Genomic DNA, 20,260 nt, shown 5'->3' on the forward strand with positions numbered 1-20,260 from the left:
TCTTTAGACTATATATGTTGGGCTTTCGGGAAAGCGGTGCGAGTAACATCAAAACCACTTTGGAAGTCGGAACAAGTTGTTGGATTTTTAGATTTTTAGATTTTCTTTTCAGGGTTAGGGAGTTAGGTGGCTAGAGGGGGGTCCCAAACGAATTCTCATCAATGTACCTGAGTCACAAAGAAGGGCAAGAGAAAAAACCACAACAGAAGGCGTTGTTCATGACATGGCAGTTCATTTCATTCTACTTTCTAAAACACATACAGGAAACTCCCCTCTTACAGGAAACACAAAAAGACAGATGGATAGGTGCAACTATTCTCCATCATTATTTGCTAACATCATTGAAACATTTGCCTCCCCTGGTATCTTTGCCCCCCCATTTCCACCGTTAACACCGCCATATCATCATCAATCACCAACTCCTTTAATACCGTTGATAACCCCCCCACTGAGGCGGCTGCTGCCCCGGATACCCCCCTCCCTGAGGCGGCGGCGGCGGATGCTGTCCAGGATAACCACCTCCATACTGCCCATGATGATGCGGCGGCGGGGGCTGCTGGTAACCACCCGGACCACCATAACCACCACCACCATACTGCGGCTGTTGCTGAGGCGGATATGCCCCCGGCCCACCGCCACCGCTATACCCCGGCTGAGGACTAGGCCTGCCATAAGACCCCCCACCACCACTCCCATACCCACTCGACCCCGGCCTCTGCCCATACCCACCACCAGACGACCCCGGCCGAGGCGAATACCGTGCATCAGCCTGCTGCTTCTTAACCTGCTCCCACAACGACCCCGCCGGACGGCCGTGACCATGATCACAACCGTTACCTCCGTGGCTAGGGGCTGAGACACTACGGGAACCACTGCTGGAATTGCTCGCGAGGATGTGGTTATGGTGATTCTTGACCGATTCAGAAGACAAAAGGGAGTTGAGCTCGTGCCTGTGCTTCGTCTCCTGCGTCCACTTGCGCACAGTCTCAAACATGTTGCGATGAATCTCAACCCGTTCGTCGCGGGCGGCTGGGTGGTGGAAGGCGCGGAGGATGTCGTTCAAAACTTCGTCGACTGGGACGCCGGCGTTTTCAAAGGCGTAGAGGATCCGGCTAATGGGACAAGGGTTGTGTAAGAGACAAAAGGGAGAGGATGGGGGGGGGGGGCTTACGGAACGACATATTGAACTATTGTGACGGAAACACGCCCAGCGCACGAGTTGAGCACGTTGGTAAAGTGGTCTTTTGACAGCATCGAGTGGGTGGGGTCGTTGCAGCGGGGGTTATTCCACGGCTCTAGCTGGGCGTTGGCGCTCGACTCGATAAGACCGGTCGACCCGTCCTTCAAGACCTTGGAGACCTGCTGGATGATGGGTCTGATGAACGGAGCGAGGAGCCCCAGGATGAACGCTGTCAGCGTCTCGCTGATTTTCTCCAAAAGAGACTCCAGCCCGGGGATCTTGGAGATCATATTGTTGATGGAGCGGACGATCTTGTCGCGGAACTCGAGGATGGGGTAGATCTGTCCCGAGACCTTGACCGGGTCAAAGTTGGGGTTCATGCCGGGGACTTGGTTGACGTTGTCGCGGGTGAGCTGTTGCATGTTTTGCTGCTCTTGGGCGGCCGAGGCGGCCTTGAGGCTTCTGGCCTGGGAGGCGAAGCCATCACCCACGCTGGGGAGCTGGCTGACGAGGGAGATGAAGTCAGGACCGGAGGAGCCGGAGCCCAGGAAACCGCGCTGGCCGGAGGAGCTGTTGCTGTTTTGCTCGGCGGCTTTGAGGGCGATGTCGATCTCGTCGACTTCAGATTGGGTGAAGTGGTCGGTGGCCTCGCTGTGAGACGTTGTTAGTAACCAGTTACATTTGTTGAGGGAGGCGGGAAGCTTACCCAAGCACAGAGTGCAAAAAGTCCACGGCTCCGAAAGTACCGGTTACCAAGGGGTAGACTCTTTTGCCGTTAAGGTTGATCTGGGTAGAAGAACCGCAATGGGCAAACACATTGTGATAACCGAGCTCGATGAGGGCAAGCTCGCAGTAGTTGCTGTGAGCGCTGAAGTCTTCCATGCAGTGGAGAGCCTGGCCCAGACATCTGAGGGCCTCGCAGAGATCAGACTCCCTTCCCTTGTGGGTGGTACCACTTGTGTAGAGACGGCCAAAGTGGATGGCGCGGGCAAAGCTCCATCTCAGATAACCAGCGCTGGTGGCCCAACCGCCGCTCTCGTTGGCGATGTAGTTCTTCATGCCAGTACGGGGATCGATTTCAAGCTCGCGGGGATCAACAGGCCCTCGGAGTCTGGTGTCATATTTACGAGCATCCTGGTTGTCGGCGTAGTCCTTGGGGTTGTCAATATGCTCCTCAGGACGATAGCATCCCAGGCGCTCTTCGGTGACCTCGAATTCCTCGGTGGCATAGCCGTTGGCCATGAAGGAGAGGACCCAAACAATAATTCTGATGGTAGCGGCATTGACGCCCTTCAAACTGCCAACATCAACAGCTTGCGAATAGTCTCTCAGCCAGTTGCCAAAGTAGACACGGCCAACCATCATGGTGGTCCATTTTTTGCCATACAAGAAAGCGATGTCCTTGAGTGTGTCCTCGATATCTGTTGTGACGGTCAGTCATGATCACGCTTCGACAGACAGAGCTTCACGTACCTCCATGTCTCCAGTTATGCCCCTCAACTTGGGCAATAGAGGGAATGTTCCCAGCACCAAACGCGGCGGCCTGACCGGGAAGAACGAGAAGAATGACAGCAAGGACCAGCAGAGCGCTGCCCCAGCCTATCCTGAGTCCCGCCATTGTTCACCAAATCGAGATAGTATCCAGATTCTGTGGGTTGTCAATTTTCCGTTGTTTGGAGCTCAGCCGATTTTGGCGCTTGTTTTTCTGTTGCACTTTGCGAATGCGCCCGCAGCTGGTGAAAAACCAGCCGGTCTTGCGCCTCTGCGTCACACACCAAACGGCGTGATTGGGCTTGAAATAGAACCCACTGACCTGGTTGGAGCCTTCAAACACTCAGTATATATTACTCTCAGAGTATCAGAGGAAGAGATGGTTGGTATAGCACACCTGGCAGCCTCTTGGGGTTGGGAGACTGAGCTGAACTTGGTAGGAAAATTGCCAAGCAGCAAGTAAAGAGCTCCGCCATGGATTCTTTACGTCAGATTCGGGGATTCAGAGCGAGAGCGAACGAACAAACCAAACGGCGTTGGTCACATCCTCACCTTGTCGCCAACCGCCGCACAGAAAGAACCGTCAGATAGGCTAACGCCGTTGCAGACCGTTGGCTCCTTATTTGGTACACTACTCAGATTAAACCCATCTTGCCGTACTCATCATACCCAGGAATCCCATATTTCCATCTGTCTTGCAAAACAATCACGGTCAGAAAACACCCTTCAGCTGCTTGTTCCTACCACACAAGGAGGGGCAACCAAGCATATGCCCCGCCATCTTGGCCGAGTTCGAGTTCGTGCCAAGATATTGAATGTGCCGTCATACCCGGATAACTGAACGAACTGGTTGGAAGACTTGGGTAGCTGCATATTTTGCTAACGGGGCACAGCCTTATACAGTTACACGCAACGGTCCCCTTGCAGCGGTCTGTTTCGCACCGTGTGTGGTTCCCCCATCCAGCCTTCCATCAGTTCTCGACAGTGACTCGACAGTCGACTGATCCCGGGACCAGAGTTTGGGTCTTTTTGATGCTTCAACATGTGCTCTCAGAGGACTTGAAAGGACCCGAAGACTCCGGATCAGCCGTTTTCCCCCAGCCTCCAGGGCTGCTTGGCGGCATTACAGTACCGGTTGTAACGCCACTGTCATCCGATGGCCGATGGGATTTGGCAGCAGCGCGTGTGTATCCGACTGCCATTCGCGTCTTTTGATTAGTGTGACCCCTGAACTGAAAAAAAAAGTCATCCACCAATCCGCGACGAACGACAGCGCTGGGCCCCTTGCATTATCTGTTCCTTTGCATGACCTTCTTGTCCCCTGTGATCTTTCCTCTGTCCAATTCCCAAACCTCGACATCTTTGTTTGCTTCACTTCATCGTTTTTGGCTTTGCCCATTCTTGCCCAAAGCCGGTGTCGCTCGATACTCTAGCCTCGCCGTTGTCGCCGAGCGAAGACCCCATAGAGTCGTGTTCTAGCGGCCCCGAGAAGCCCGAACCTCGTTGTTACCCTGGTCTCTTTTTTCAGTTACTAGAGAATAACAACAACAACCACACAAGAAAACACCACAACCTCACCGTCAACATGCCCGGTCGAACACTACCGACCTTTGCCCTCGCCGAGGTCGAGTCGCACAATACCAAAAAGTCGTGCTACGTGACGGTCGGGAAGAATGTCTACGATGTGACTGACTTTGTCGACGCCCACCCGGGAGGCGGTGACCTGGTCCTCGACTACGCTGGCAAGGACATCACCGATATCCTCAAAGACGAGGCGTCACATGCGCACTCCGAGGCGGCATACGAGGTTCTCGACGACTCTCTGGTTGGGTTTCTGGAGGATGCCTCCAACGGCGCGAGCGCAAACGGCAAGGCAAAGGCGAATGGACAGGCCAACGGCACCTATGTGCATCCCCGAACGGGTATGTCCTGTGAGGAGGATCTCAGCAAGGATACCGACATTACCAGTGACTACAAGACACACAAGTTCTTGGACCTGAGCAGACCACTCTTTCCCCAAGTGTGGTTCGGTGGCTTCAGCAAGGAGTTCTACCTCGACCAGGTCCATAGACCACGCCACTACAAGGGCGGTGCTTCCGCGCCACTCTTTGGCAACTTCCTTGAGCCTCTGAGCAAGACGCCTTGGTGGTTGATTCCTGTGTTCTGGCTTCCGCCTGTTACTTATGGCCTCTACCTTGCCAGCAGTGGGCTGACTGCTGTGGGAGAGGTGGCCTGTTTTATTGGAGGCTTGGGTTTCTGGTCCATCGCCGAGTACACTCTGCACAGATTCTTGTTTCATCTTGATGAGTAAGTTTTCTTCCACACTGCCTTTGAAAACATTCAACTGACATGATTGTCCAGATGGCTGCCCGACAATCGTGTCGGCATCACCCTGCATTTTACCCTCCATGGCATCCACCACTACCTGCCCATGGACAAGTACCGGCTGGTCATGCCCCCGGCACTTTTCGCCGTGCTTGCTACTCCCTTCTGGAAGTTGGCACACACCATCTTTTACTGGGATTGGAACGTGGCTACTGCGGTCTATTGCGGTGGCATCTTCGGGTACATCTGCTACGACTTGACGCACTACTTCCTGCACCACCAGAACCTTCCTCTCTGGTACAAGCAGCTGAAGAAGTTGCACTTGGAGCACCACTTCCTCGACTACGAGAACGGCTTCGGCGTCACCAGCCCCTTCTGGGACAAGGTCTTTGGCACCGAGCTCAGGGGCGCCAAGCCCGGCAAGAAGAGCAACTGAGACCCTTTGCAAGGGCTTTTTTACACGGCTGAATGACAGATGAGGAAGATGAGGCATGACAGACACGCACAAAGGAAATGGGCATACCCAGTTGGATTGTGCTGTACATACATTTGTAAACAACCATATATTTTGTAATAGCAAGGCCTGGCAGAACATACAGTTCTATAACAACTCTGCAAGGCCGTGATGCATTAATGGCGGAAGGAGTCACCGGGAAGGGAGGCTTTGGGTATAATTCATGTCAGGGTGGTTCATCGGGGGAGGTGGGGTTCACGACTAGGGATTGAAGGTCGGCGGTGGGATTAGGCTTCGCTGCTCATGGTAGACAGAAGTCACTTAATTGGTGTCACATTCATTGTAGAATACCCTAAGAATTGCCGCTTGTACAACATGCGCTCTGCTCCAACCAAGTGAATTTTCAGGCTCTTATCGCTCCTTATCGGATGGCATAAACTCGCTCCACAAACACCGTGTGGACACAGTGAATTGCACGTGACGGGTTATCCATTTCTGGCCCCTCAAATCACTTCTGGTCAGCCAACTCGGTCACAATTTGCCAGTCCCAACCAACCAACCTCCATCACAAGCAACCAATTCACTTGGTTGAGTGTCTCATTTGCAAGCCTTTTTGTACCCAGCTCCGAGAGACCTCCTGTGTGGTTTGACATCCAGAACCGAGAAAAATATTTTACAGCTTGATTGCCTGACCATTTCCCTCCTCAGCCAACATGTCGGGCCTTGACGTAGAGGCACTGCTCGACTCGACTGCCTCCACCATCAAGGAGCAGCAGAACACCAAATCCACGGCCAATGGCGACTCCCCGCAGGATGGCAGCCGCAGCGAACGCCGAGAAAACGATCGGGACCGCGATGGCGGCAGAGATAGGGAACCCCGCGATAGGAAGCGCAGAGATCGCGACCGTAGTGCCGGCCGCCATCGCGCTTCGTCCAGCGGCAGAGACACTCCCAGAAGCGACGCTGGCAGCCATAAGAGTAGGCGCCGTAGCCGAAGCCGTGATTCGAACCGCCGAGACTCACGTCGTCACAGAGATGGCGACTACTATCGCGGAAGCCGCCGTGGTGGCCGCTCCCGTTCCCGCTCCCCCAACCGCTACTACCGACCTCATGGAGACGACCGCCGCGACCGCGATCGCCCCAGAGACGATGACCGCCGTCGCCATCGTGATGATGACAGGCGCGGTGGCCGGACCAGCACTCCCCGCGACTCGCCCCCTCCCCTCACCGAGGACGAGCGCGATCGTCGCACCGTTTTTGTTCAACAGCTCGCTGCCCGTCTCCGCACCAAGGAGTTGAAGGAGTTTTTCGAGAAGGTTGGCCCCGTTGCTGAAGCACAGATCGTGAAAGACCGTGTGAGCAACCGCTCGAAGGGGTAAGTTTTGCTCACCCTGACATATCCCCCATGGTTGACCAAATTGCTAATACGCTGGTTGTCATCAGAGTTGGTTATGTCGAGTTCAAGAACGAAGATTCCGTTCAGGCCGCGTTGCAGCTTACAGGTCAAAAGCTCCTAGGTATTCCCGTCATCGTGCAGCTCACCGAAGCTGAGAAGAACCGACAAGTCCGCAACCCGGATGCCACCGGCAACCACCCCAACTCCATCCCTTTCCATCGTCTCTATGTTGGCAATATTCACTTCAGCATCACCGAGCAGGATTTGCAGAATGTATTCGAGCCCTTTGGCGAACTCGAATTCGTCCAGTTGCAAAAAGACGACACTGGAAGGAGTCGAGGCTATGGATTTGTTCAGTACGTACCTGTCTTATGTGATGGTGTCTGAAGCCTGTACAGGTAGCTAACCTCGGGCAGATTCCGCGATGCTACTCAGGCCCGCGAGGCGCTCGAGAAGATGAACGGGTTTGACCTTGCTGGTCGTCCGATTCGCGTGGGACTTGGAAACGATAAGTTTACCCCCGAATCAACCGCCAACCTGCTGCAGAGATTCCAGGGCCAGAACCAACAGTTCCAGGGATCCTCGTTTTCTGGTGCCGGTGGCCGAGGCCCCCCGACATCGAATTTTGACCGTGCTGGTGCTAGGGACAACGAGAAGGGCACGGGCGCAAGTGCCTTGGATGACACCGACGTTGCCGGAGTCAACTTTAATAACTACAGCCGCGATGCCCTCATGAGGAAGCTGGCCCGAACTGACGAGCCTATCAGCGCCCCCAGTGATCGACAGGTCGCCAAGCCCAAGACTGAGATCAAGCCCAATCTCCCCATCAACGTCAACATGGCCAGCCGCTGTGTGGTTCTCCGCAACATGTTTGATTCTGCCGAGTATGTTATTCTTTCATTTCCAGCTGTCAGAGACTACCTACTAACACCCAGCAGGCAAGAAGGCGAGGACTGGGCCAAGGAGCTGGAGGAAGAGGTTCGTCAGGAGGCTGAGGAGAAGTATGGGCACGTTGTCCACATTTCACTCGATCCCAACTCTCCCGGCGACATCTACTTGAAATTTGACAAGGTCCAGGGCGGGGAGAATGCGATCAAGGGTCTGAACGGCCGGTACTTTGACGGAAGAATGATCACGGCTGCGCCTGTTGTAGACGCGGTCTACAGCAGTTTGTTCTCTCGCGTCAAGGCCATCTAAGTCACTAATACGGCATATTTGTTGCGTGCTTAGGAACCCTCCTCGGTATGTTTACCTACTTCTTGTCCTTTTGTAGCTTTCCCTAACGAGTCAAGAATAGACCACACGTACTGCCCGGGCTTACTGCACTGATTGCATGTCCCATCATCTCACCTTTTCTTCAGACAATATCACCTTTTGGACAACCCCAGTTTAATACCGCCGCCATTGCCCCTTGTTCGGGTAGAGAGAGCTTGTCGATAACCACACTGATATTTCGTCACAGAACGGACCCTTCTTTCGACTACACCACCTACTACATCTGTTTCTGTAAACCCCCCTCGGTTCCCTGTCTGACAAGGAGCTCGGGTCTTGTTTTCATTATAAAAAAGTCTTGTGTATGGCGCAACGGCGTTGCTGATATTGTACAGTACCTAGGCAGATACAGAACTCAGCGAAGCAGAATATGCACTTGAGTATATTGTTTGTCTCTTGAGTTATCCTAATTCAAGTAGTAAAATTCGGAATACATGATTGATTCCATATCTCCCAAAGTCCAGACAATTCCATCAAAAAATGTTATGCAGACCACGTTAAACCCGTTCTGGAAAAGCGAGCTCGATCTCCCAAAAGCTTGGTCCTTGCCCCGCGGACTCCCCCGCCGCCCATGTCACACGGCTGCTACAGCAACGCGCAAAAGCCGTAAGGGCAGCCAATCAGAAGCTGCATCAGTGTTTACCTAAAAACGCGATCATTTGGGTTTGAGAGATGTCGGATGCAGGAAGGGGAATTGCCAGGATGGAATCACTTTGGCCTGTCACGTCTTGCATGTTCCCAAGGCACAACGTCGCGCATTCATACTCCATACTACACAGGTATTCCCAAAATACCTTTACAGCAAAGAATCCCAATTCGAGAATCACCATCTTTTTCCGTGACATTGTCACCGCCGCATGATTAATCGCAAACGGCGCAATATTACCAACACTTTTCAAGACGGCCGAATGCTATTTCAGAATACCCCGCCGTTTACACGCTGAGCTCTGGAGATTCCCACACGACTTTTTCTCTCCCATCTGATCTCCAGGGACCCCACGCCTTCATGATCATTCTAGGACAAAAACCATACACACAAACAAAAACAACCTTCATCCCAACCCACGCCCATCCCAATCCCCATTTCCCCATCCCCGTCAGCCATGGGGCACGCCTGGTTGGACTCCCTCTCGGAGGATTGGGTGTCGCAACCGGGATCGGACGCGTCCGTGGCCGACCCCCATTCCTCCGCACCTTCCCCCGACGCGCAACGGAAAGCCAAAGAGTCGACGACGACGACGACGACACCGAGCCGAATCCCCCGACTGAGCAGGAAGAACCTCGACAACGCCGCGAACAGCAGCAACATCCTCGGCGAGCGAAATGTTAACTACAGTCCCCGCCGCACCTCGTCGAAGCTGTCGCAAGAGCTCAAGTTTAGTAACGGGCGGAGCACGGCCGACAGCCGCTCCTCCTTCTCCTCTGATCGTTCGAATTCCCTCTCGACGGTCGGGTCGGTGGTTCAGCACAAGTCGATCGCGTCGGTCAACAACAGGCGGGGGTCGACTCCGGAGTGGAAGAGACGGCTGGTGTATGGGGATTTGTCGTATGGGGAGCAGGCGGATTTGTTTACTTCTGCGGGGAAGGGGCTGGAGAATATTTTCAAGCCGCCTACGACGGGGAATGCCAGCAGGGAGGAGTCGTTTGAGCCGAGGTCTTCGCGGTTTACGCTGCCGTCTAGTCCGCCGGTGTATCAGCGGGATTTGTTGTCGTCGACTGTTGAGACACAGGCGGAGGAGTCTGTTCAGGAGTTGCCGGAACACCCTGGAGCAGTGGGGAGGAGATCACAAATACTTACTACTGCGAGGCAGAGGCGAATGGAGGACTCGTTCGATCAGAGTAGGGATTCGGAGAATAGCATGTTACCTGATAGCTGCACGCAGCAGGCCACGACGACTGCGCAGACGGATGTTTCGAACCAGAACTCGTTGGTGGTGGACTCGAGGAAGGTCAGCGGCAGGAGCGACGTGAGGAATGAGGATTTTAGCCCGATCCTGATAGAGCGGCGCCAGGCTAGCAATGGGAAGACGGTGTTTGGGCCTGCGGAATTACCGCCTGAGGAGCTGCGGAAGCGGTTGGAGAAGTTGAGACAGAACCAACGTTTTCTCACGGGGGGTACGGATGAGGAGGACGAGGCGGATGGCCAGTCAGACGGGAATGGGAAGTCAAAGAATGGTACTACTAGCACGAGGGAGTTTGTGAGACAGGGCGGGTACATCAACTTCCAGCGCGGTGGCCGGTCGGCGGAGGGGTCTTTTCGGCATCACCGGCTGAGTTCGGGGCATGATGCTTCGGAATTCTGCCCGGAGGAGTCGCTCCAGGCCAGCACGCCAAAGCAATTCCCTACCGTGAGGGTAGAGCCGTGGGATGAATCGGCTGAAATCCCGGTTGACAGTCCTCAGTATCCTTCTGCTCCTAACCCAAGCCCGCAAAAGGCGCAGAGGTTACTTCCTGTGCCGCCACCTAGCACTGCGAGTCCGTTGAAGCTGTTTCAGCCGTATGACACGTTTACCAACCAGACGCTGCTGAGGAGACTGAGCCAGTTTCAGGCGGAGCCATTGGCGAGTGACAATTCTTTTGCGATTGCGCAGGACCAGAGCAGGGTCAGCAGGTTTGGCGAGGGGGAGCTGGACGGGTACGAGTTCCAAGACGAGTTTTCGCACGTTGGGGGGGTGGACGCATCCGGACTAGAGGCGGACAAGGAGAACAGGGGTCCTGCTAGCCCTGGTCTTGACGAGGATGATCAAGACAACAATGGCTCCACCCACCACCGCGCGTCGTCGCGTCCGCCGATTTTTGGCGACTTTACTAGCCACGATGATGAGAGCTCGCCTTGGGAGATTGAGGATGATTTGTTGAGGATTTCGAGGAGAAGAAGGCAAAAGTCGGCGACGACGACGGTGAATTCGGCTTATTCTACTACTACTACTGCTGCTGCTGCTGCTACTACGCGACGGAGTCTTTTTTCGGGCGCGGGGGAGTTGTACAGTGGCGGGAGTAGGAGATACAAGAGGAGTAAGAGGACGTCGTTTCCTTTTGGTGGTGGTGATAGCAGGATCTCCACTCCCAGGCGGAGAAGAGACGTTAGTACTACAGGGACAGGGGGGGGACTGTTGTCGGAAATTAAACGTCCTAGGACATCGCCATCGAAGGATCCGACGCCCAAGAGGAGGAGGACGCTGCACAAGTCTGATGTTTCTTATGGGACGTATGATGACGACGATTCTTCTGCCGCAGATTCTACCGCGGGAGTTGACGCGGTGCAAATGAGTCATCAACAGATGCAGGAGGCGATACTGAGGCATCAGCAGAGGAGGGAGGCGCGGGCGGCTAGTCAGGAGCAGAAACAGCAGCAGTTATCGTCGGAGGAGGAGGAGGAGCAACAGGAGGAAGGAGAAAGGATGGCGGAGGAGGTGGAGATGATTAGCAAGGCGGGGGAGGAGTTGGGACGGCCTAGGACACCGACGCCGAACCAACGGTCTTCGACACAGCAGCGCGCGCCGCTGCTCGAGATTGACCCTGCGGCGACGAGGTCACCGATGAGGTCGAGCAGGAACACGCGTCCGGGTACTGCGGGGGGACATCCACCTACTTCAGGGGCGCAGCCGCCGACAAACAGGAAGCCATCGATTAGGACGGAGGATTTTATCAATGAGGCGAACAAGATTATGGCCATGATTCGGAGCAAGGCCGGGTTGGCGAGCGGGCTGGCGAGCTTGGAGGAGTCGGAGGGGGAGAATGCGCAGGCAGTTATGGACGGGGAGAGTTCTTATGCTTCGAGCAAGGAGCCTTTTTCGCGACCGCCGAGCCGAGAGGGGAGGCCGCCGTTGTCGAGGAGGCCGACGAAGCAGGAGGATCCGGAACTGGCGGAGAGGTTGAAGAAGTATGAGGAGGGGAGCGAGATGGGGGATGTTATTGCTAGCTCGGTGAGGTCGAGGGATTTGAGCTTGGAGGCGTTACGGGCGGCGAGGGAGAGGGAGGAGATGGAGGAGAGGGCGAGTCAGATCAAGGCTTCGTATGGGAGTGCTAATGCTGGGATGACGAGGACGTCGCTGTTTGATCATGATGACGGGGGGGTTATTAGCGACCCGCCGAATTTGAGAATCTCGAGGAATCCCGAGTGGCAGGAAGGGGATATTTTTACGGATGAGGGGCCGGCTTCGTACGGGACCAGCAATCCTGGGTCTGTTGGGACGAATTCTACCTATGCCACTCAGTCGTCAAGAGGGTCTTCAAGGGGATCGGAGGCGAGGAAGACGATTGCGCCGGAGAGTGTCCTGCATTTGATTCCGGACAGGGTGGGGAATATGGTGTTGGATAGGCAACGGAATGTGTGGATCAAAAAGAGACCATCACCAACGCCGGCACCGCCGCCTGTGGTTCTTCAGGGAAGGAGGTCAAGGGCTAATTCGGCGAGGTCAAACTTTCTGCCGTCGGAGGCGAGCGAGGATGATCCTTTTGCTGGGATACCAGATTTGTCGGTTGATATCACGATGGAGATGCAGAACCTGGCGCTGGCGACGGGCAGGAAGGAGAGCGGTTCGGATACAATGTTCAACCAAGGGTCTACGACGCCAGAGAGCCCGAAGAGGGGCCCTTCGGCGGATGTCAGTGGTTTGAGTGGTGCTAGTATTGCGACTGCCACTGCGGCCTTGAGGCTGAGCATGGGTAATGGGGAGACACCGAGTCGCGGGCCGAGGTCGACTATCTCTCTCCAGACAAATCTTGCGAATCTCAAGACGCCGACGAGAGGGGAGGCAAAGATTAGTTTGAGTGAGGACTTGGCTGCTCTCAAGGAGCGTAGGAGGTTGACGATCAGCTTCTCTTCGCCCATTGCAGAGGTTATCCAGGATTTGTCGGGTGGTGAGGATGAGTTTGAGTGGGAAGAATCCGGGGTTATTGAGCAGGTTGCTGAAGATATTGCCAAGGATGTTGCTCTAGATCAGCTGAAACGGGGTAGGAAAACCGTTTCTATCCAGGCGACTCCCAGGAGGCGGACGTCAAGGTCGAGAAGCACTTCGAGGGGTCCGCCGAGGCACCTTTCGTTCCGGGGCCAGACCCTTATGGCGAGGCCGGTGTCGAGGATTGATGAGCACGAGGAGGAATCTGCGCAGGCCCAGGCCCAGGCCCAGGGCGGTTCTAACGGTCCGTCTGGGATGGAGCTCAGCATCGTGCCGGAGAACACCGTTGTTGCTCATGAGGGTGATGAACGGCACGGCAGTGTCAGTATTGTCGTCACTCCTGCTCGGCCTTCGACGTGTCCGATTCCCGACATGAACAATACGCCGATTATCAGCCAGTATGTCGGGACGTTTTCGCTCAGCCCCATGTCGGAGTTCACCATTCATCGTCCGGAGGAGACGTTGCCACTCGAGGCGAGCTATGTGGTTAATGACCACCGTTTAGTGACTGGCAGCCCTTCCAAACGCCACGTCTCGATGAGCACCCGCCAGCTGGTGGACAAGATTGCCGAGGTGGAACCGTTTGAGCCTTACTGGGAAGACATGCGCGAGCTCGAACTGCGCGACAAGCAGCTTGACAGTTTGCACTCGCTGGACGACTTTTGTGGGCAACTTGAGAGCCTGGATGTCTCCAACAATGCCATCCGGAACCTGAGCGGGATCCCGATTTCGGTGTTGCATTTGAGGATGGCCAACAATCAGCTCTCGGGGTTGACGGCATGGGGGCATTTGATGAATCTGCAATATGTTGACGTTTCGAACAATGCGTTGACGAGCTTGACGCCGCTGAGGACGCTTGTTCACCTGCGGAGCATCAAGGCTGACAATAATCAGTTAACGAGTTTGGATGGGATCAAGTATCATCGTGGACTTCAGAGTCTTCGCGCGAGGGGGAATCAGATTGAGGAGGTTGATTTCGAAGGGGCTACCCTGTCGCAACTGACGGATCTTGATTTGAAGGGGAACAGGATCAAGACTGTCAACAACCTCGACGCTCTCCCGGCTCTGTCGTCTCTTGATCTGGAAGGCAACCAGCTCGAGTCGTTTTCTGCTGGTTCCGACACCCCGATGCACTCCCTTCGTTATCTGTATCTCAACAACAACCAGCTCACCTCCCTCTCCGTCGCCAGGATGCCTCACCTCCGCCTCCTCCACGCAGACAAGAATTTTCTCGTTCGCATCAGTGGGTTCTCCCGCGCGAGGAGGATTGACTCGCTGTCTCTTCGCGAGCAGCGGTCCAGCACCCCGCTCGACCTCCCCTTTTTGCTGTCTCGCGTGTATGAAGTCCGCAAGTTATTCCTCTCGGGCAACCCGCTCCACACGTTTGAGCCGCAGGTTGATTTTTTGAATCTGCAGCTGTTGGAGGTGGCGAATTGCGGGCTGGAGCAGTTGCCAAAGGATTTTGGGATGTTGATGCCGAATTTGAGGGTGTTGAACCTGAACATGAACGCGCTGAGCGAGATTAGGCCGTTGAGGTATATCCCCCGGCTGAAGAGGTTGTTTATGAGCGGGAATCGGCTGGGGGATGCGGCCAAGCTGGTGGAGGTGCTGGGTGGGTTTAGGTGGTTGAGGGAGTGTGATGTGAGGGATAATTTGGTGACGTTGGGGTTTTATGCGCCGTTGCAGCAGCGGGATAATAATCATTTGGTGGTTGCTGTGAAGGGGGGGAAGGAGGGGGAGAAGGATGAGGGGGGGAGGTTTGTGTTGCCGGAGCAGGATCGGCAGAGGGATAGGGAGTACAGGGGGCGGTTGGATTCGAATACGGCTATGAGGAGGAGGTTGTGGGAGTTTATGGTTTCGGAGAGGGTGCCGAGTGTGAGGAAGCTGGATGGGTTGGAGGTTGGGGGTGGGGAGAAGAAGGAGGAGGGGGATGGGGCTTGGAGGAAGTTGTTGGAAGGGGGGTTGGTTGAGGAGGGGGAGAAGCAGGGTGGTGCCGGGGAGAAGAAGAGGGAGAAGGGGGAGGCTGAAGATAGTTTTGCTTAATCTGTTTTTTTTCTTTTTCTTTTCTTTTCGATCCACTCCGAGGTGAGAAGGACAGGTGGTGGTGGTTGTTTTAATATTTTATCTTTTTGGAGTTTTTCTTTTCTCTTTCGAGGGCGGGCTGGCTGTAACTGTACCAGGAGATGATGAGGCTGTGACGGTGTTTTTGGGATTGGGTAACTTGGAAAAGGGAATGAATGATCAACAGCAAAGAGGAGACTGTAATGATGTTTATGAATGGGGTCTGTTTGTTTACACTACAACGGTGTATGTTAGCATTGGCTTTTGGGCGGGTTAAGGGGTTGTTTGGTGTTGTATGGCTGAGGATTGGGGGTTGGTGTTGGTTGGTGTTGGTTGGTGTTGATATCATCATGATTATGACTGGTTTTGTGGTTTTATGCATTTCTGGAACTGTTGTGGTGATTCCTGCCTCCGGACACCTGTCTCCAGGTCCTCTCTCTGGGGAGATGTCTCCCGTGTTCATGCCTCGAGGAACAGGAGTTTCCCACGGGGACAGCAGGCAAACATGAAGTACACTTGCCATTTTCGTCCCGACATTCCATGATTCTTTCCGTCTTCATGCTCAACATGTTCCCCGCTTGATCAAGGTATTTAACAATGGGTCATCATCGTTTACAGAATCTTTTCCCTCAATCTTCCTATCCGCCGTGAACAGCGACCGCATTGCACCCATTCCCATTAACTGTCCCCATTTCTACGTTTATTGGCATCTTTTCTTGTCAAGTTAACCCCATCCGTACAATTCCTTCGTCTTCGCTCGGTCAAGCTTTCTGTTGACAGAGCCCCTGAGGGTCTTTAGGATCCCCACAGCGGTCAACTTCTTAGCCCCAAAAAGCCAGCTACGCCTGTCGAAAGAAATCGCATCGACCATATCCCTAACACCATTTAGTCCGTCGTCCAGGTCTCTCAGTGCTCTCCTGGCATGCCTGTCTGACCCCACTTGAAAGAACTGAATCCCCAGCTGGTGAGGAGGGGCATCGATTCGGTCTAACCGGCTGGCAAGGTTTCTGATGATTCCCTTAGGGTCGGGGCCCTCATTTGGACAGCCGTGGGTAACAACGATCAAGTTGAGTGGCTTGACCCCCGGGTCGCCGGAAAATGGCGAGGAGTTGTACAAGGCTTCTAGATGTTGAACATAAGGCTTGAGAATGTCACTGATGCGAGCGCCGGTAAGGAGTGCCAAACTGGGGCTGAATCTCGGTATTGAAAATCTCTAGGATTCGATTGCCATCCTTGATACCACGGTAGTCTTCGGGCCGACAACCCCAATGCTTTCTACGATCCCAATGCTTTCCACGATCCCAATGCATTACACTCAGAAAGTAAAGGTCTACACCACCGGAATCATAAGCTGTGCAGATCGGTGCGAGTTCCTTGAGGACATTGCGGGCTTCTTTCTCGCGTGAGCCCATCATAGAACCGGAGTCGTCGTTGAGAAAGGCCGTGTTGAAACATGCCAGGAAGGCATACGGGTCCTCGGTGCTGGAAGGCCCAGCTTTCTCTTTGCCGTTTGGCTTTTCACTCTCGCGATGCTTCTCCTTGTTGTACCACTTCTCCCTGTCGTGGTGTTTCTCCCTCTCGCGGTGCTTATCCTACTCGTGGTGCTTCTCTCTACCGTGCTCCTTCTCTCTGCCGTAGTACTACTCCCTGCGCTTTCCCATACTGGCGGGCTTTCTCCTACCGTTGGGCTCCTCTCGTTTGCCGAAAATGTAGCGTTCGTGAACGAAACTTGGGCCTTGGCCTTCTCCGAGTAAGTTTCGGTCAAAATTTGTGCGAGTTTGTGTGGTTCGCACTGGTGCTTGACGCGGTCGAAGGGACACAATAAGCCTTGAAAATACCAGCAAATACCCATGGTATGTACACCTGACCGCTGTGCGGTCACATTTCCGAACGACACACGACCCAACCGGCAAGGCTCCAAACCACTACACCATGGCCGGGCAGCTGACGGAAAATGGCCCGAGCATGACCCTGACCGGTGGACAGGAAAGTTGCGATGAACCAGCAGGTGTCTTTGCCTCCCGAGTCCGCCAGTTGTTACGCGTCGAACCCATCAGTTGTCCTCCTGCCTTGCTGGTTTCGAGTTAGCTACCTCCCATTGGGATGAGAGAATAGAAATGAGCCGGTCAACCCGTGGCACTTACGTGGAGCTCTCCAATTGCCACAACGGCGAACATGATCCGCTTGGAATCTTGCAAAAGACTACACATCGACGGAATTAAACCCCATAAAAGGGTCCACCGAGGATAGGAGCCCTGGCCTGCTTAAACTGCTCACCTGCTTCCATAAAACATGCTCATCCCCCTCCGTTGTAAAGCGGTGGTGAGGGTGTGGCTAGAAAAACTGTGCCTGTGGCTCGTTACCGTCAGTACGCCATCAGCAGAGCCTCGTTGCCATTCCAGTCACCCGATGGCACGCTGACGAACCTTATTTTCACAACCATCTTCTCCATGCTATTCGTGGTCGAATACAACAATCAAGAAGCGACACTATCGCATTCGTCATGGGTTGCCGTTGCTGGTGAAGAGGAGACCATCACTAGACAGAAAATGTGGCGATGATGTCATTGGTTTTGTCAACATTGACTGGAGACTCGAGAGCTGTTGGATCGGGCATGAAGGAGACACAATTCACAGAGAAATCAGAACCAAATTAAGAATATTTCGTAAATTCCCACCCATATCACTATCTATCTATTACATGGGTAGCCTCATTAAACCCTTCAGATGCATGCCATGCGTAAAATCACTAATGTCGACCCGTCGTGGGGGTATCATATCCGCAAATAAACGTCCCAAATCCTACAATATGTACAAGAGAATCAATGTCCAGCAAGCAAAAAACAGCACCTGCCGAACCACCACCGTCAACACCACACCAAATGAGAGAAGAAGAAAAAATCAGCCATCAAGACCCAGTGAGGACTGGGGCTCTTGTCTAACTACCCATGAGCTCCATTCGCAACCAAGCCGGCCACCAGTCATTAAGATTGGGATATCGTGTCTCGTATCTTCCTTTTTGGTCCTCCATGTCGTTGTCGATCAGAGAAAAAACGTCGTTGATGGTGCAACAACTTAGAGAAGAGCGGCAGCGATACCAGCGGCGGCAAGGAAGCCGAGGGCGGGAGGAGCAGTGACTTGAGCACCCCAGGCGCTACTGGTGCTGGTGCTAGCATCGGAAGACTGAGTGGCCTCGTCAGCCTGGCTACTAAGAGCGCTGCTGAGGGCAGAGCCAGTGAGGCTGGTGGTGAGGGTGGTCTGGCCAACGGTGGAGGTGAAGGTAGTGGAGTCCTCGGTGACGGTGGTGAGCAGATCGGTGGTGAGGGTGGTCTCGGGAACCGAGGTAGCACCGGGAACATTAGAGATGCCCAGAATGGTAGTGGTGCCAGTGGCAGTAGCCTCGACGCCATCAGAGGTCAGGGTCGAAGTCCAAGTCTGGGTCGAGACGGGAGTGGGAGTGGCATCATCACTGGACTCGGTGGTAGTGGCGCTCTCAGAGCCCTGGGTGGTGGTGGCGGAGGCATCAGCCGAGGTAGTAGGGACATTCGAGACGGTAGGGGGGATGGCGGTAGGAGCATTGACAGAGCTGCAATAGGCGACGCCGTAATCCTTGACAACTTGGGCAACAGCCGAGTTACCGCAAGCCTGGTCGGCGCAGTCGTTGATGCCCCAGCGGAAGTTGGCGGCTCCGCAGAGGCACGCAGCATCACCGGCAGCGCAGTTGGAGAACTCGCTACCAGCCTTGCCTTGCATGTTGCTGATACAGGTTTTCTGTACATGGTGGTTAGTGGCGTGACGACATCGAGTGCTGGGACAAAGAACACTTACACCGCATTCGGGGAAGCCCTCAGGCCACTGGTTCTGGGCCACAACGGAGGCAGCGCCGAAAGCAAGGACGAAAGTAGCGATGGACTTCATTTTGGCGATGTGGGTGGGGATGTGATCCTAGGAATACTGCAGACGAAGAAGAGTCAAGTCAGAATTGGGATTCCAAGTGAAGGTGAGAGAAGGGGGGTAAGGTACTGACAATGTAGGATGATGCTTAAGGGGTGGTTGGCTAGGAGAGTCGCAAAAAAAGTCGATGCTCTGTAAGATTGTTGTTGTTGTTGTTGTTGAGGGAAAAGGTCGAGGAGAGAGAAGAGAGGACGAAGAGTCGTGGTTTTGAAGGGCAGACCAGGACAGGTGGGACTTGTACGAGCTTGGAAGTTGGAAGCAGACGGAAGGTGAGTGGTGCGTCAGGCGGCAGGACTTATATTGTTGCAAGGCAGGAGCCCTCCAGGCCAGGTGCCCTTGCAGAGCAACCTGGAACCGTCCCGTCGGTCGTCCTCCGTCACTCGGGAAAGTACCCAAGCCCACACACCTCACCAGCCCTCAAATTTACCAGGGTTTGTCTTCTCCACGGCACTTGCTTAGTCTCTGGGATGGAACCACCAGCCATCGCCAATCTGTGTCATGACGGGATTGGGGCTCTTGCCTGCCACATCACGGCCCGATATGCAAGAGAAGGACGCATCCCACATGGCTACACACACCGCGGCCACCCTGCCCTCTCACGAACCAATCTGTTTGCCCCATGATGCCTCAGGTGCCCGCTGGTGTTTCCTTCTCTCACTCTCTCTGATATGAAGTTATTAGGAAGACTCCGCCGAATTATGCACAATCACCATAGTCTGGCATTAGTTTTTTTTTCATAACCACGATAGCCCAGAGTCGAGACCCTCCACGGGTTCCCCGTTGCTGAGGAATTTTGTTTTGGTTATCTCGCTTTTGTTTCCTTGGGATAGGAAAACCTTGAAGACGAGGTTCATCCAGATCGCGGCCGTGGCTGCACGTGTGGGCAGGCAAGGTCGCTGGCAGCTTCCTATTGGCCAATCAGGCGATGCAGTCGAGCTGGGAGCAGGGATGACCCCCCTGTCCATCTGCATCCCGACCCCAGAGCAGCTGGGAAAGAGCTGCGATAGCGTGGAGGGGATCGGGGCGGGAAGCTGGAAATCAAGGTGGAGGGTCGCAGCCAAGCTCCCAAGCACAGGGCAGCCAGCAGACAGACAGACGATGTCATCGACCTTGTTTATTGTTATTTTTGTTCCTGTTTTGTCTTTTATGCACTTGTTCCTGGATTTATGCATCGAATCTTCCATAGTGCCTGCCACTACCTTATGCCTCCCCTCCTCTCGCCTCTGT

At 54.3% G+C, this 20,260-nt stretch overlaps 6 protein-coding genes across 6 annotated transcripts; 3 read left to right on the plus strand and 3 right to left on the minus strand.

Moving 5' to 3' along the window:
• Positions 1-190: 190 nt before the first annotated feature.
• Positions 191-3,589, minus strand: HCH (Glycine-rich signal peptide). Its single transcript, XM_062914283.1, has 5 exons — positions 2,994-3,589; positions 2,654-2,828; positions 1,887-2,601; positions 1,172-1,831; positions 191-1,112 (listed from the first exon to the last, which is right to left on the minus strand). Exons 2-5 carry the CDS (start codon positions 2,796-2,798, stop codon positions 425-427), a joined length of 2,208 nt encoding a protein of 735 aa, XP_062762511.1. The 5' UTR covers positions 2,799-2,828; positions 2,994-3,589; the 3' UTR covers positions 191-424.
• On the plus strand, positions 3,245-5,432 carry SCS7 (fatty acid alpha-hydroxylase; the record flags this gene model as incomplete). The annotated part of the gene is made up of 2 exons (XM_062914284.1): positions 3,245-4,978; positions 5,033-5,432. Exons 1-2 carry the CDS (start codon positions 4,257-4,259, stop codon positions 5,430-5,432), a joined length of 1,122 nt encoding a protein of 373 aa, XP_062762512.1. The 5' UTR covers positions 3,245-4,256.
• Positions 5,433-6,163: 731 nt separating this feature from the next.
• Positions 6,164-8,573, plus strand: rsd1 (Phosphatidylinositol-3-phosphatase SAC1; the record flags this gene model as incomplete). The annotated part of the gene is made up of 5 exons (XM_062914285.1): positions 6,164-6,825; positions 6,894-7,202; positions 7,263-7,730; positions 7,785-8,088; positions 8,144-8,573. 4 exons carry the CDS (start codon positions 6,164-6,166, stop codon positions 8,041-8,043), a joined length of 1,698 nt encoding a protein of 565 aa, XP_062762513.1. The 3' UTR covers positions 8,044-8,088; positions 8,144-8,573.
• Positions 8,574-9,221: 648 nt separating this feature from the next.
• NUD1 lies at positions 9,222-15,062 on the plus strand (the record flags this gene model as incomplete). The annotated part of the gene is made up of 1 exon (XM_062914286.1): positions 9,222-15,062. One exon carries the CDS (start codon positions 9,222-9,224, stop codon positions 15,060-15,062), a length of 5,841 nt encoding a protein of 1,946 aa, XP_062762514.1.
• A 742-nt stretch (positions 15,063-15,804) lies between these two features.
• On the minus strand, positions 15,805-16,495 carry QC763_604440 (uncharacterized protein; the record flags this gene model as incomplete). Its single annotated transcript, XM_062914287.1, is given in 3 exon segments — positions 15,805-16,202; positions 16,321-16,364; positions 16,383-16,495. The coding sequence occupies 3 exon segments, from the start codon at positions 16,493-16,495 to the stop codon at positions 15,805-15,807; spliced, it is 555 nt and encodes a 184-aa protein (XP_062762515.1).
• A 1,208-nt stretch (positions 16,496-17,703) lies between these two features.
• On the minus strand, positions 17,704-19,621 carry QC763_604450 (uncharacterized protein). Its single transcript, XM_062914288.1, has 3 exons — positions 19,107-19,621; positions 18,908-19,033; positions 17,704-18,850 (listed from the first exon to the last, which is right to left on the minus strand). The coding sequence occupies exons 2-3, from the start codon at positions 18,995-18,997 to the stop codon at positions 18,155-18,157; spliced, it is 786 nt and encodes a 261-aa protein (XP_062762516.1). The 5' UTR covers positions 18,998-19,033; positions 19,107-19,621; the 3' UTR covers positions 17,704-18,154.
• Positions 19,622-20,260: the final 639 nt, after the last annotated feature.

Source organism: Podospora pseudopauciseta, chromosome 6 (genome assembly GCF_035222475.1).
Source record: "Podospora pseudopauciseta strain CBS 411.78 chromosome 6, whole genome shotgun sequence".
In the NCBI taxonomy this organism is placed as follows: domain Eukaryota; kingdom Fungi; phylum Ascomycota; class Sordariomycetes; order Sordariales; family Podosporaceae; genus Podospora; species Podospora pseudopauciseta.

Coding starts and splice junctions, on each gene's coding strand:
- HCH (XM_062914283.1), bottom strand. CDS start 2,798: ATGGCGGGACTCAGGATAGGCTGGGGCAGCGCTCTGCTGGTCCTTGCT. Junction 2,602..2,653: donor GCATAACTGGAGACATGGAG/GTACGTGAAGCT, acceptor CCGTCACAACAG/ATATCGAGGACACACTCAAG. Junction 1,832..1,886: donor TTTTTGCACTCTGTGCTTGG/GTAAGCTTCCCG, acceptor AACGTCTCACAG/CGAGGCCACCGACCACTTCA.
- QC763_604450 (XM_062914288.1), bottom strand. CDS start 18,997: ATGAAGTCCATCGCTACTTTCGTCCTTGCTTTCGGCGCTGCCTCCGTT. Junction 18,851..18,907: donor AGGGCTTCCCCGAATGCGGT/GTAAGTGTTCTT, acceptor CACCATGTACAG/AAAACCTGTATCAGCAACAT.